The sequence below is a fragment of the Cyrtonyx montezumae genome, unplaced genomic scaffold (assembly GCF_038088225.1).
Source record: "Cyrtonyx montezumae isolate F1298 unplaced genomic scaffold, pur_monq_1.0 scaffold_22, whole genome shotgun sequence".
Lineage (NCBI taxonomy): Eukaryota > Metazoa > Chordata > Aves > Galliformes > Odontophoridae > Cyrtonyx > Cyrtonyx montezumae.
Genome location: NW_027071959.1, coordinates 5,591,114 through 5,606,898, shown reverse-complemented (window position 1 = coordinate 5,606,898; position 15,785 = coordinate 5,591,114). Strand labels below are relative to the sequence as shown.

Sequence of the window (15,785 nt, the reverse complement as noted above, 5' to 3'; positions counted from 1 at the left end):
TGTGCCAGTGTTAAAGTGACACGTGTTTGCTTCCAGCTTCCAGGTTAGGGAGGGTCTCATTCATGGCTGGGCTCAGCACCTTTATCCCTGCATGTCTCAGATCAGCCTGTGGCAATGCAGTCAGCTGGAAGAGTGGCAAATCAGGACTAGCCCGATGTCTCATAAATCCAACCTCGATTCAGGCAACTATCTGCCTCTGCAGAAGGCTGCAGGAAAAGCTGATGCATTACTTTGATTTACAGAGGCAGATTTGTATGTGAACCCATGAATGTAAGAAGCAAATTGTAAGGAGTTGTTCTGTGGCTGTTACATGCTTATGTTTGCATTATGAAAGTGCTTGTGGGAACACTAAATATTTCTGTTTGGATATAAGCTGTGTTTGCTTAAATGTTTTGTTTAGTTGTTGGCAGATTTGAAAAGATAATCAAACCAGTGAGCTCTGAACACACAGTGTGAGTTCAGACCCACGTTCATTAGGAGCTCCCAGGGAGGAGTCTCCCAATGCCGGAGCATTGAAAAGCCGTTTTTCAGGTCTAAAAGATTGTCACCTGAAAAATACTGAGCAGTTTTAGTGAGCTCTTGTGCTGAGTGTGTCAGCAAGGCCCCCTGCCCCCAGCAGAGCTTATAACCCTCCGGAGTTACCCATGTCACAGAGCAGTTGCAGCTTCGTGCCCCCTTGGCTCTCTGTGCATGCATTTGTCGGCTGTGTCTGTGTGTCCGGCGGTGAAATACCCCTCATCCATTTTTAGCTCTTGGCAGAAAAAAGGAGAGGCATTTTTGGTGCTTCTTTTAATGTGACTGTGTGTCCAAAGCGGGGATTTATGCCTTCAGGAGAGACAGTAGCTAGCACTCTTGGATTTTTCTTTTTTCTTACTTTTTTTTTAATTGTTTTCCTTTGAAATTCCAGAGTTGGTGTTTTGTCTGCTTTCTCCCTGACCCTCTTCGGAGGCAGGCGTGTGTTTTTTCACCAGAAAAACTGGAAACAAAGAATCGTTGTCTTTAAGCTGTAGCAGGCAGGAAACCCAACTCACAAGGGATCACCCTGAGCCAGCGCTGTCCCAGAGTAGACTCCAGCTCTCTGAATTCAACCTGACAGCTTGTCTGGAGCACTTTCTAAGTAACCATTATCCTTCCTTTTCTCCCAGCAAAAGAGCTATTATTTTTTTGCCTAGGGTGCACTGCAAGCACTGTTTTTGCACATGTGTGCGGGGGTTACATGTTTGCTGGGGCGCAGTCCCTCCCACGAAAAGCTCTTGGAAGCACTTTGTTTCCTAAGACAAAAATAAGTGTATTTCCTGACACTGCGTTAAATGCTGTAAATCAGCAAATGCTATAGAAGCCATTACTGCAAAGCTGGTGCATGTCTGCCTTTTTTCTTTCCCCTTCCCTTCCCTTCCCTTCCCTTCCCTTCCCTTCCCTTCCCTTCCCTTCCCTTCCCTTCCCTTCCCTTCCCTTCCCTTCCCTTCCCTTCCCTTCCCTTCCCTTCCCTTCCCTTCCCTTCCCTTCCCTTCCCTTCCCTTCCCTTCCCTTCCCTTCCCTTCCCTTCCCTTCCCTTCCCTTCCCTTCCCTTCCCTTCCCTTCCCTTCCCTTCCCTTCCCTTCCCTTCCCTTCCCTTCCCTTCCCTTCCCTTTTCTCCTATGTGTGTACTGCTGTATCAAGCTTTTTTCTCCATGAATGCACATTTCTTCCTCTTTACTTCTCCATTTCCATTTGTGCATTTTCAATTCATCCATACTTCAAACACATCCACCATTCCCCCTCCCCCCCCAGATTAGCTTCTGTGCCTGTGCAGTGCTGTTTGCACAGTGGTGCTCATTAGGCCGTGCGTTTTGGATGGACGTGTGTGTAGACGTGTGAAGGGCACTCACTGCCATGCAGTGCTGTGTCTGCATGCTCTGCAGCATGCCTGTCTGCACGTGGCTCTTCACGCCTGCAGCCCCAGATGTCTCTGCAGTGTGTGTGTGTGTGACTGTGTTGGCTGCAAAGCGCCTGCTTTTCAACGCTGGCTCGGGGAGGGATTCTTAGGACACAGTCTTCATCGTGGGCTGTGCACTGGGACATCTGCTGCTGTTATTAAAAAAAAAAAAAGCAACAACAACAGAAAAATTCTCACTGCTTCCTCCTTTTCTTTTTAACTTGCCTTTGTAAGCACTGTGCGGGGTAACTCAGACGGGAATCAGGAAGTTGCACGGCTGCACAGCTCAGGGATGTTGTTCTTGCCATGCTCGCCCAACTTGGGGCTGTCGCCTGTGACTCAAAGCAAACAGGGAACGACTCCAGCGTTTGGAGGCTGCAGCTCTCCGGAGTGGGGGAGCAGAGCTGCAGGCCCTGGAGCTGCGCAGGAGCTCCTTCAGTCCCCCTCTGGGAATCCTGAACCCCACTTTTGTGCACACACTCCGGGCTGACCCTGGGAAGGAGCGGCCTTTGGGCACGGTGCTTAGATCCAAAGCTAAACCCAGCATGGGACTCACATCGGAAAAAGCTGATGACTTTGGTCTGTATTTCACTGAGGATAGCAGTGCAGAACTGAGCTTTTAGCTGCTCCCACTGATTCCCTACGTGAGTCCTGCTCTTCACGTGCGTGCTCTGCAGAGATTTCTTATGCAAATCCAGCCGTCCTTTCTCACTTGGTTTGAGGTGAAACCTTGTCAAAAAAGCAATGTTGTTCCAAGTCTTGGCTTTTCTCATCTGTAAAACAGGTTAATAGCAATGTAGAGTTGTTTGGTAATAATAAATGTGTTTGTTTGGTGTTTAAACGGTGAAATAATCAAATAGTCCAATAATGGAACCATACAGAAGTTATTTTGAAATGATTTTGCACTCAGCTAGTTGCTTCCCCTTACTGGAGAGACTTGGAATTACTTAATTCCACATACGATTCCTGTGCTGGTGAATCTTTAGCAGAAGGAGCAGAGTATTGTGGTCCTGAAGTAGAAAGAAATGAGTTTTGTGCTCCAAGCCACTGGAGTCCCTGACATAATCACAAGAACAGTCCTAATGCTGGCTGTGAGTGACTCACTGTGATGGCATACATGCTAACTAATGGTTTTAATTAGCAGAAATAGCAAATTGAAAATAATTGGATGCAATTCAAACTGCAGGTGAGGTTGCAAGGCCTCCTGGCTGGGTGCATCCTATAGGGCTGAGCATTACAGGAACACAACCACTGATCTGCACAACGCTTTGGATGGTCCACACGACTCCGCACCCTCTGTTCTGCCCTCCTCTTCTGTTCCACTCTCTCTGCCACACAGTGCTAAACCTCCTGCAGATGGAGCCTCACACCTTCGTGCTGAGAAAAACTTTGTCTAAGAAAGCCTCACACTGCTGTCATTGTAAGGTTTTGCACCATATGTACCGGGCATTTAGCTCTCGTACTTTGGGAAGACCTTTGCTGACTCTACAACCTTTATATTTGCTGCCACGATTTCAGACAATCCATCTAATGTTTCTAGGAGGAGCTGGAGGTGTTTCTGGCTTCTTTGCCCCTCCAGAAACCCACAGTCTAGGTTTCTTCTCTCCAACTGGCTTTAAACACAACTCCACCTCTTCGATGTGATCTGCAGGAGGTTCAGTGACGGGAGTGTGAGGGCTGGGCGCTCAGCAGCTTGGCAGGACTTGCTTACATGTTTGGTTTGCAGCAGTAGTGGCTTTGTTCCCATGCATCTACACTGGGATTTTTCCAAAGTACTACAACACTGCCAGTCCCAGCCACCACACACAACCTCACCTGGGGAGGCAGAGCAACACAGTCCTGTGCCCTCCTTTCTCTCTCTCTATTAACTGGTTGCCACAAAATAGACCCCGAGTGGCCACTCAGACTAATCACGAGTCTGGATCCCCAAGGACACCTGGTTCTGCTTTCCCCATTTAGAGATGCTAATTTAAATTCCAGCCACTAAGCCAGGATCTTTCTTCTTACTGAAGCATAAGGACTCATGGCATAGAACAGAATGTATTCTGTATGGAGAATCCCATCAATCCCACAGCCCACTGAAATCTGCTGCCTTCTTTCCCCCCATTGCTTCACTGAAATGTCTACAGACAAATCCTGTCTGGAAATACACTGCTCCTGCTCCCTAAACAAGTAAGACCAGGTATGCAGGAGCAGTTCCTTCTGTCTTTCAGTTTTCGGGGTGTTTTTTTTTGACACGGGAGCAGGAGTTGTTTAACCTTTCTTCGTAAAGCACCCCAAGATCCCATGGTAAAGCATAGCACAGAAGATGGCAAAATGACCACAGTTGTTACTGCTGTCATGATCCAGGTGAATCAGGCAGTGTGTTTCAAAGGGCATCTTAAAGCTCATCAGAGAGGTCTTGCTCTTCAGTACATCGTATCTTAGCAGTGGTTCCCTAATGGCTTGTTCACTAGACTGCTTTCGAGCTTAAAGCTCTGCTCAGCCTCTGGGATGGTCTTCCTTACAGTGTGGGAATCTGCTTGGGGATTTTAAGCCTCGTTTCCTAGGGAAAAGAGCCTGTGGGTGTCTGCCCATCTCTTCTAGCCCAGAGCTATATTTGAGGCCATTAGGCTATTTAGGCTGAATAGCACCCAGAGGTACAGGGAACAGGAGCAGCCTGGCCCATACACAGCGGGTCTGTGAAGGTGGGCTGGTGGTGCAGTGGAACCTGCCTTATCTTCCCCACTGCAATGCCGTGCCCCCTACAGCTACACTGCACAATGTGCAGCTGCTCTGCTCCCCCCTGTCCCAGACTCACTCAGGGGATGCCTGGGGCTCACTCCTTGTTTCTTCCCCCAGTCAAGTCCCTCCTTTGTTGTGCCAGATTGTCTGATTAGGATAATTCAGCTCATCTCTTGAACTTTGCATGACAACCTGCGTAATGCCCAGGCTTGACCCCCCTCATTTTGACATGTGCTAAGCCTTTCCCCAGCAGACTGCTTCACCACTGCATCATTTCTCACTGACATCTAATTCCAGAGGAATCAATGGACTTTGAAAGTGGGGTTGCACAGACGAGGATGAGAACTTCCAAATGGCACAGGGGGTGGTGAGGGAGGAGCCGAGGAGAGATCCGGGGTAAACAGATGGAGTTAGGAAAGGACCAGTGCTACGTGGTGTGTTTCATACAGTGTGATTTCTGGGAAAGAAACCTCATCTGGTAACAGGAGGCTGGAGCCAAGGAAAGTGCATTTATGCATGTAAATAAATAAAACGATATTTAACCTCCTTCCCAGGCGCACTGTGAGTGTGAATGTTTGCAAAGCCCTGAGATCCTTAGTTGAAAGGTGCTGTGAAAGTGCAAAGCATTATTAATATTCTTTACCTTGCTCATAATAGAGTATGCATTCATTCTGGGGAATTTCTGGACACAAACCAGACAGCTGCAGAATGACATCTCTTGAAAGCATCTATGATTTATTTTGTGCTCTTTAATTCCATTTTGTATTGAACACACATTTGTCATAGGACTGTTGTTCCACTGGGTCTTCTGAGTCTGAAACAGACAGAGGGACCTGATCCCATGCTGGGATAAATTGCCCCCTAGCTTCGCTGAAGCAATTCGCTGATTTACACCAGAAAAGAACCTCGGTCCAAATCTTTTAATTGAATTTCCATAGCTCGGCAAGTTTTGGTGTAAAATCCAAGTGGTTTTAATGACAGATAAGACTCTGCCTGTAACTAACTGTCTGGCTGCAGTTCTGTAGGAGCTCTGCGAGCCACTGGGCGTCAGGTCCTGGGAACAATATTGTTTTTGCAGAAATCCGAGTCTCTGGATAGGTTCCCTGGCTCTGCCTTTTCCATTTTGCTTTAAACACGTTCAGCTTTAGAGCCTGGGCCTGGAAGCTGGGAGGGCTGATGTGGTTCTTTCACGTTGCACAGATTTTTGTGAAAACAAAACAAAAATAGCTTGGTGGATTTGGAAGTTTTTTTCTTTTTTTTTTTCCTTTTTTTTTTTTTAAGAAGAAAGAAAGAGTTGGAAACACGCACAGGCTGCATGAACACGTTGTTTCAATAGCACTGCCTGTGCTGCTCTTATGTTTAACCCTTCTCACGTTGGGGAAGTGACAGAACTCAGCCTAACATCCCAAGTGTGGCTGTCTCTGCAAATGCCCACACATGGCTCCACAATCCAACCTGTATGTGGGAAACTGAGGCAAAGGGACTCCTCCAAGGGACAGTAAATCTGGATTCAATCTTGGTTGAGTCAAATCCAAGCCAACAAACCCACTCAGAGGGGTGTGAATGATAAAGGCTTAACCAAACTTACCTGGAGGACCAAGCCTTGATCCTTCTAAATGCGAGCAGCTGTAACAATACACACCTGGTCAGCGAATCTGATTGTGATACTGTCACTTAATATTACACAATCTCAGGAAGATGCATTCCACATTCTTTCCATGACACTTTGAGCAAAGCAGCCTCCTCCTCAGTGACAGAGTTTCTCCATCTGGAGGAGGACGAGGATGATCATCTCTCCAGATGATGGCCTATTTGTTTACTGGAAATGTGCTGATGCAAGTGAACCCACCAACCCGTCCGTGGCCCCTGGTTCCCTTCAGGCGCTTTTCTGACCCAAAAGAATCAGAGAAAATTGGGAATTTTCCAAACGAGTTCTGTTACTTTTCAGAAAGGATATTTTTCCCAACTTGTGAATTATTTCTCTGTTGAAAAACTGCCATCTTCCTTCTTAACAGGCTCGCCATGTAAGTGATGTTTCCATTGCAGTTACTTAATAGCAAAACTTTTTGACTGAGCAAACCAGAAAGTGCATTAGCATCTCAATCTGGACATTTCTGAGGTTTTGCCTTTCTCTCTCAACTCAGAACCGCTACGTTTCTTTCAAAAGATTTCCCCAAACATTTCTCTAATAGCTCCAGTTGTAATACTTATGAAGAACATCCCAGGGGAGAAATGAAGACTGGCTGCAAAGAGGACATGGGAAAAGCCAGTGGTTGCTTCAGACCTCGTCTCTGCTCTCCTGATTTCAGCCACTGATAGAGCACCCCGAGCTCTGGGTGCACTGGGTCTGCACGATGGTTTTTCAGCAAGGAAAATCATACCAATAGCAGCTTATTCACAGCAGGGACAGCTGCCGAGGGCTGAGCTGGGATGAAGGTCCCTGGTACTGCCCGGCTGAGAGCCAGTTTCCAGCCCAGGGGCAGCACGGCTGGGGTGCTGCCTCCCTTCACAGATGCCCTGTCTCACTTTTTGTACCAGGCTGAAACCGTAGCAGCAGTTTGTTTTTCAGTCTGATCTATTTGCAGTAGGGTTTGTGGTTTCTAGTAAAAGAGGGGGAAAAAAAGCAAATAAATAAAATGAAAAGAAAAACAGGCACATTAAATGAGTTCTTTCCCCCCTACTTCCCTCTCTCCCCTCCTCCCGTTTCTCTCCCTCTCTCCCCCTCCCTTCTCCCGTCCCCTCTCTGTTTTCCTTTTCATGCCAATAACTGGAAGGCTGTAATTTCAAAGCTGCAGCAGTTTTCCCAGCGCCGCCAGGAATGCGCGAGTGCTGCGACGTGTCTGCAGGGAGCAGTGCAGCGTGGCACGGCGGGGCACGGGGCAGTGCCAGCTGTGTGCTCACAGGGACGTTTGAATTTCACCCGAGAGCATGCCATTTATCTTTTTCCTCCTTAAAATAGTCTCTCTGTTGTGTTTGTCAAGTCCACGGCCTCCCCGGGATTTCAAGCTGCCATCGATTTTTGTGTGGGATAACAAAATGGTTCATCTCATCCTCCTGTTCTGCCCACTGCTGTCCCAGGAAAGGAGGCCTTCTTTAGGAGGACAGAAGTTGCACTCCAAACTCTGCAATGACTGTACTTCATGGTCACAAGGTGTCACGTTCAAGCACTGCCCAAACAGCCAGTCCATACAGCACTGTATTTACAGCCTGTGGTCTTTGTGCAGAGGCCACGGGAGCGAGGGAGATGCACAGAGAGGGAAGCCAATAGTGCACCCATAATAACTTGTGAGACCCAGGTACAAAGCTAGATGCTTGCAAGTTTGTCTGGGAAGAGCTCATTTCAACCCATCTGTGCCTGTTGTCTTTTGTCATTAGATCCCTCCTCCTATGATGCAGTCAGGAGAACAGGATGGGGCAGTAATATGAATTCTGGCCTCACCAAAAGTAAGTTGTCCCACTGGGAACTGCAAGTTCTGCAACGGAAGATCAAAATGAGATTGTGGGAAAGATGGACGTGGTTGGTTTGTGTTATCAGAGCAGTGGAGGACTTGGGAATAGTAAGGCAAGAGCTAGAACTGGTATGGAAAGAAAATCCTGGTGTCATTCTTTCATGGACCAATACAGAGCCAGCTGTCACATCACACTTCTTTGCTTTGCAGCTTTGTCAACTATGTGCACTCTAAATGTGAAGACTAGTCTTGGAGTTACAGTTTTCTGTTAAGAGAAATGATACAAAGAGGAGGAACAGATGTTAATGTCAAATTAATTCATAGAAATGGCCATGATGTTTTCAACAAAGTCTTTGATTTGGTAAAACCAACCATTTTTGCATTAGAGTTAGTTAAAAAGGAGTTTGCTTTTCCAAAAATTACTGACAAAAGTTCCTACATAAAATAAAAAGGTCAGAATTAATACCTTTTTAAAAAATCTTTTTTTTTTCTTCAAAACATTTATGTGAATGAGAGTGGAAGTGGAGTTGTAATAAAAGATGGAAAATGAATGAGGTGACTACATCATACTTCCCTTCCCTCGTCTGTGTGCTTTCAGTTTACAGTGAGATCTGTAATTTCTGGTGATACCCCATATTTTTTATAGTGCAATCTCAAAAGTATCAGCTCTTAGGCTTAGAAAACATTTCCCATCTCAATTGCTGTTATTTCCGTTGTGTTCTTGCACTTGACTTGTTCCCTGCTCATCGTTCCCTCTCTGTTCTAGTAAATCACATCAGATCTTTCCCTGGTTTCACAGGTCCTCCTGTCGCAGGGACACAAAATGTGAACAAGACAACAGAACAGCAACGGCCCCAGCCAGGTAACTGCTGACTGTGCCACCACTGCCTTTGCTAAGTAATGGTATTTTGAGCTGGATTGGGGAAATAAACGTGCCAAGCAGCAGGAGCCATGGACACAGGACAAACTTGCAAAACCCTACAGGGAAGTCTCAGAGTAATGAGTCAGCTGTGACCTAGCACTGACAGCAACTGTCCCAAACTGTTTCTGTTTCAATGCTTTGTCCTTCCCCATTCAAAAGAAACATCCCTGTTTCATCTGAGTCACGTGCAGTGCCTAGTGATGGTGTCTTCTTTGAAGCACCATGACACGCAGTGCAGTAGGTTGGAAGCATGCAGCTGCTCGTGCTGCAGCACTGTGCCTGCTCACTGCCTCCTCACCTCTGCTGCAGCCATGTCCAATGGAGGCATCTCTGAACAGAATCAACTGGGCTTCCCAAGCGTCAGAGGAAACCAAATAAGAAAAGCAAACCCTGCTGGACAGCAAGCAGTAGTGTTTCCTGCTCGTTTCCCAAGGGGCCTTTGAAAAGCTAAATACCACCTTCCCTGCTTTGCACAGCTGCTTTCCATCCTTCTTTTTTTTTTTAGAGGGTTGGTTCTTTTGGCATCAGTTCAATCCACGAGCAAATGCTATAGATCGAAATCACCAAAACCAGAGAGAAGCAAAGGAGAAGTGTAGACATTAGGGCTGAGGAGGCCCCACAAAAAGGGAAGGAATTCATTCCTAATAAATGCATTGTGGAGTTTTCAAGAAACACTCAGCCTCATTGGAGCCAGTGATAAAACTCCTGTTACTCTCATTTGTCCAGCGTTCTTGTTTGCCTCAGTAAGGGAGAGCTGGGTGAGCATTTCCTTGATCTCAGAGGGAAGCGAGCTGGACTGTGAACAAGTGAAACTGAAAACCTTATCTTCTGACTGGTTATTTCTATTGGAAAAAATGTATTTGCTTCTGATTTGTTCCTTCTTTACTCACCCACACTTGCTTTTCTTGTGCAGCTGAACGTTGTAGTTGACACATAAGTGTAGGGAATGCCCAAAAGTTTATGAACTTTGAAAGCTGGCAAGTCTGAAACCAGTGTTAGAAGTGCAGTGCCATTTTGGATTCCATGAATAATCGTTTGTGGATTGCTAAAAATAATTAAGGTCAGGTCAGCCTGGGAGAAAAGGCAGCACAGGTGAAGAAAATCAAGATTTGAACTGGTTTCTAGAACAAAAGTAATTGTTGTTTCTTTAACTTAGATGGCTTTTGTTGTTGGTTTTCTTTAGATCCCTATCAAATCCTGGGGCCCACCAGCAGCCGTCTTGCCAATCCTGGTGAGTTCCTCTTCGAATCTGCTCCTCTGTTGTCATTTCCTTGTGACATACTGCTACTGTGTGTACTGGATGAGTAGGTGTTGTCAGTTCTTGGAGTTATGAGGTTATGAGGGCCACGGATTGTAGCAGCTGAGGCCTCACAGGTACTGGATGTTCAAAAAGTTGGACTGAATTACTTGAGAGTGATAACTGTAAGCACTTTGGGGTGACACTGTTATATTACCAAAGGAACATCTGAAGGAAACATCCTCATAGGGTTCTTTACCTTTCCTGTTAGTGTAACTGCACAAAGTAAAACTAGGAGTCAACTGAGAAAGAAATAATCTTACATAACTCAGAAAGAAGTCTTTCAAATTTGGAAAGAAAACCGTAGGTATCCAAAACAATACCCATGGTAAAGAGCAAGCAGTTGAAAGTGGAAATACGCTATGTCGACCTTCCAGTGAAAAATTCTGCACAACAGTATGCTTGGAAAAAGGTCTGTTTATGAACAACTCAAAGATTTTAGGGCCAAAGGCAACCATTATGAAATTTAATATGACCTCAAACTCATAAACAGAACAAAGGGTTGACTAATTTGTTTGCTGGGAATAGTTTATCCATTCCTACATAAGACTTTCTAAGGCTTGAAGGAGCAGTTCCCAGTAAAGATCGAGATAGTCCTTCTGTTTCCTGCCTTTGTCTTTGCTTTTAAGCAGGAAACACAATGTCATTTCCCTTCCTCTTTGGCTTGCTTCTTGCAGGGAGTGGGCAGATACAACTGTGGCAGTTCCTCCTCGAGTTGCTGTCGGACAGTTCCAACGCCAGCTGTATCACGTGGGAAGGGACCAATGGGGAATTCAAGATGACAGACCCAGATGAAGTGGCACGGCGCTGGGGAGAACGCAAAAGCAAGCCCAACATGAATTATGACAAGCTGAGCCGAGCCCTTCGATACTACTATGATAAGAACATTATGACCAAAGTGCATGGCAAGAGGTATGCCTACAAATTTGACTTTCATGGCATTGCCCAGGCTCTCCAGCCTCATCCCACTGAATCGTCAGTGTACAAATATCCACCAGAAATCTCCTACATGCCTTCTTACCATGCCCACCAGCAGAAGGTGAACTTTGTACCCCCACACCCTTCTTCTATGCCTGTCACATCGTCCAGTTTCTTTGGAGCAGCTTCACCTTATTGGACCTCCCCTGCTGGAAGCATTTATCCAAGCCCCAATGTTCCTCGCCATCCCAACGCTCATGTATCTCCACACTTGGGCAGCTATTACTAGATGCTTTTATCTTCAAGTGGCCTTAACCAGTCTTCTTGGACCTCTATTTTTTTTTTTTTACATCTGGGATTTTTTTGTTGTTTTTCTGGGGACCCTTGACGGATAACTGTGGCCTTTCCGGGACAGAAGTGAAACTGGATATTGGCTATTCCTGGATCAAACCTTTTACTTTTGTAATTTTGCCTCTTGTGTCTTGAACTGAGAGAAGGATGCTTCTTTGGGCCAGTACTCTGCATTTTTCTTTGGTTTTTAATGCTCATAATCCTCTCTAGGAATTGACTATGAAGATTGTTCATCATTACCTGGATGATTTTTGATGAGATAATTTTTTTTTTTAAGAACTCAAAGCTGGTTGACAAGACATAGATCCAACTGTGGGTCTTAGGAAAACACGACTACAGGTTATTTTCTCGCTTCGGAGAGGGTAGGCAATTTGACCACAAAGTCAGGAGGACCTTGGGCTGCAGGGGACTACAACTGGAATCTTAGCTTTAAGGCAGATGAGGATTTTCACCCAACTGGAAATTATAAAAATATATATATATTCATATATATATATATGTACATGCATATTTTAAGAAGTAAAGGGCATTGAAGGAAATTTCTAGGCTGTTCAACTTCAGTAGACTGTATACTAACTCCAGAAACATCAGAAACCAGAACAAAGAGTAGCTTGATGTCGTGCACGTACGTTCTCTGAAAGCAAAAGTGAAGTGAGTGAACGACGGCGCGTCCCCGGTGGGACCGCTCCCTGCTTCCGATTCGCGAACGCTGTGCGTTTGTCAGACCGTCATCCGAAGGGTCAACAAATCAGAAGGCAAATTACTGTATAAATTATGCAGAGTTATTTTTTTTTTCCCTATATCTCACAGGTTTAGAAGAAAGATTAAATAAAACGAGTTGACCTCGGTCACAAATGCAGGTTTGTTTGTTTTTTTCTTTTTTTACTATCAGCTCAGTTGTTTGTGGGTTGTTGTTTTTTGGTTTTGTTTTAATGTAATTTGTACATCTTTCCAATCTGTACATTTGGGCTGTAGCTTTGTACTTTTCGCTAAAGAAAAAAAAATAAAAAACTAAGACGTGAGTAATGTATCTGTTGGAGATAGCCTAGGTCCTGCAATGGGATTCACAACCGACCCCCAGACTACCAGAAACCTTCCAGATTTCCTGAGTCTGTCTAGAGTAGATCTTTTCTTTCATTAGCTTGTCAGAGCTGTTTGCAAATTAACTCCACTTAGCAATCGTGTTTGTCTTGAAGCAGATGGGAAACACACTGAGATTTTAAAGCGACTATTTCAGCATTTTGTGATCATTTTCCCCCAAAATCTTCAACTTGGGAAACATTTTAACCACTTCACGGAGACAATTACCAAATGCTTCTCAGAACATCTTCTGGCGTGGATTTCCTTTCCTGTTTTAAACATTTGACACTTTCCTGCCATCCATCGCTAACTTTGCATGTGCTAATTTGATGATCCACAAACAGTGGTTTGGTGCCATAAACAGAAGGGTAAACCACAAGCAGTTCTGCTTTAGAACAGATGTCTATAGGAGGACGACATGGACAGCCCATTAGCTAACTTGTATTAGCTGGCAAACAATTAACAGGATCAGAAATATCTAGTCTAGACAAAACCTCCGGGACTCTGCGTGGGTGCGAGATTCGGTCCGTGTGCATCCGATTGCAGGATGAGAGCCTGAAACCAGAACATTATGGTCTGCTCATAACTTTAAACAGAAGCACTGATGCCATTATTTAACAAAGATAAAAAGAGAAATAAGGTGGAACGAACTCGCTCAGGTCTCAGTGCTTCTGGAATGTTCATAAGCAACGTTACCGCAATAATGGCAAAATTTAACTATGAAGAAATTACCCGTGGAAATGGGGCTTTTGCTACTATATATATGCAATGTACTTTTTGGATATTAAAATATATATAATTTTGCAAGTAATCTTGGTGTTTTTTAATAAAATGTATTAAGTGTTACAATGAAATAGTTGTATGAAGAGGATGATGTAAAAAATGTGGCAAAATAAATGGTGGTTTTCTTCCTGAAGGCATCATCTTGTCCCACTCTCTCCCTCCTCTCCCATAGCTGCCAGCAGAGCACGAACTCACATCCAAATTAAATTCAGCTAAAAGGAAAACAAGAAATCTCTGAAGTAACAGCATTCATCGTCCTTATCACTGGAGCCAATATGTATTGGATCTAATTTAGGTATCCAAGTGTCTCAATCAGAAACCTGGGCTCCGTTTTCATGTGGAGGGAGAGAGAGAGAACTGATAGAGCAGCAGAAGCACGAGGTGGGATTACATCTTTGCTCACTGTCCCAGTGATTGCATCCCAGCCCTGTGCCAAGCACTGGGCCATGCTCCTGCTCCTCAGGGTACCCAACCAGACACGGCAGAGCGTGCATGTGCAACGCTGTGTGTATCACCAGCCTGCCTGTCTGCTCACAGTTCTCACCTGTCCCCAAGCCCCAGGGAAATCCAGTGCTCTGAAGCATTCCTCAGGTGGAGCAAGGGGCTGCAAAAACAAGCACTGCCAAGGGATCTTCTGGCTGTGTGTAAAGGTCAGGCAAAGGCACTTCCTGTACTTTTTCAGACACACGGTGGTCCTCAGAGATAGCTTGATCTTTCTGCAGATTTGATAAGCCCTTGGAAATACATAACTGCACAAGCACACCATTTCCTTCCTCCACACACAGCCTTTTGTTGCTAAGTTTCTGGTGCAATAGCTTTCAGCAGCGGGGTTAGCAGCAGCTCTGAGAAGAGCCACGCTCTGCAGTGTGCTCAGCCACAATAACAATGAGTGTTTTGTGCTCATCTCTATTGTTTTTCACTCCAGCACCATCCGTGGTCACCTGTAGAAGTGCTGAGCATTTTCCTCCAAGACAACGTACCCACCCAGCAGAAAGCAATAGGAAAATCAGAGTCTGAGATGGCACCAAAGGCAGAATCTGGAGGTTACAGGAGTACAGCAAGGTCTGTGACAGCAACACTTGGCCAGCAGCATCCTTAGTGAAGAGAAAAGGGCTTTTGAAGACATCCAGCTATTTGAGCAGCATCTTTCTGGCTGCCCAACTTTCAGCACCTTCAAGGATGGAAGGCGATCCACGGCGCCCACAGCTCAGGTCCTTCTGGTCTCTTTTCATCCCTCTCTTCAACGCAAGGGCTGGTACCCATCTTCGCTGGTGTTCGCTAACATTCAGCATTCAGCAGAGTTTGCTGCCCACTGCAGGCTGCGATCTCGTTTGAAAAAAGGAAGAGATCTCACAGAGAGATCTCGGAGCACAGAGATCTCACCCCACTGTGCCAGACTGAGCCTCAGCGTGCTGGGCGCTGCCCGGGCACCCTTCAGCACTTCCCTAAGATCTGAATAGTTCACAATGCTCAGCTAAAGGACGGGCGATAGCAGAGCAGAGCAGCCCAGGCGCAGCCGCAGCCAGCAGGCTGAGCTGTGCTGGAAACCATGGGGATGATAACGGGAATCTCCCCCCCTCGGCACAGGGAGACTAAACAAGCCATGAGATGGTGCTGGCGGTACTCTGTGCTTTTCCCAGGGAGGCACGGCCGACTCAGACCCACCCGGGAAGCGCTGCTCCCCGTGAAATCGGAGCTCCGTTGGCTGTCATTATCGAGTCCGCTAGCATTCACCGCCATTTCTGTTTTGTACTCAAACGTCTTAACAGGATCCAGCTTTAATACTGAAAACTAGACTCAGCTTTCCGTGTCACCTCCTACAGACAGCGCAGCCTAACTAACGTGTCAGAGCTGCTTCCTTACGGCCTCACCCGCAGCACCTGGGAGCGCGAGGCGGACCCGCCCGTGGGCGCGGGCAGCGCGCGGCGCTCCGCGTGGGCTCGGATGTCCCGGGAGCGCTGAGGGGCGGAGCCTCTAATGGTCGTCGGACATCGAGGGAGCGCCCGCGGACCCGCCCCGCGTCCCCGGACCGCCGTCCCGCAGTCGGTGCGTGGGGCCGTGGGGGCGGAGGGACGCGTGGGAGCCGCGTGGGGCCGGGCCGGCTCCTCGCGTGGGAAGGCGTTCGAGATCATGCTCCGTGCGCTCTCACGCGGCGCTGAACGCTCACAGTGCCCGAGCGGCCGCGCGATGCCCACGCGTGGGTCGGGAGCGCTCCCGAAGCGGAGGACCCCCCCCACACACACTCACACTTTGGCGCCACCAAAGTGGCTCCGAAGATCCGCGCTCCTCCGGGCGCGGGCCCTCAGGCGGCGGCGCGGGGCTGCGGCGCCCCCCAGCGGCCGCGGG

At 46.7% G+C, this 15,785-nt stretch overlaps 1 protein-coding gene across 1 annotated transcript in view; it reads left to right on the top strand.

Moving 5' to 3' along the window:
- FLI1 (Fli-1 proto-oncogene, ETS transcription factor) overlaps positions 1–12,246 on the top strand; it is a 63,069-nt gene extending 50,823 nt beyond the window's left edge. Inside the window, exons 6-8 of the mRNA XM_065738570.1 lie at positions 8,888–8,950; positions 10,194–10,241; positions 10,985–12,246. Of these exons, the coding sequence (XP_065594642.1) occupies positions 8,888–8,950; positions 10,194–10,241; positions 10,985–11,514 (641 nt within the window). The 3' untranslated portion in view covers positions 11,515–12,246. The remainder of the gene's footprint in view (positions 1–8,887; positions 8,951–10,193; positions 10,242–10,984) is intronic.
- Positions 12,247–15,785: the final 3,539 nt, after the last annotated feature.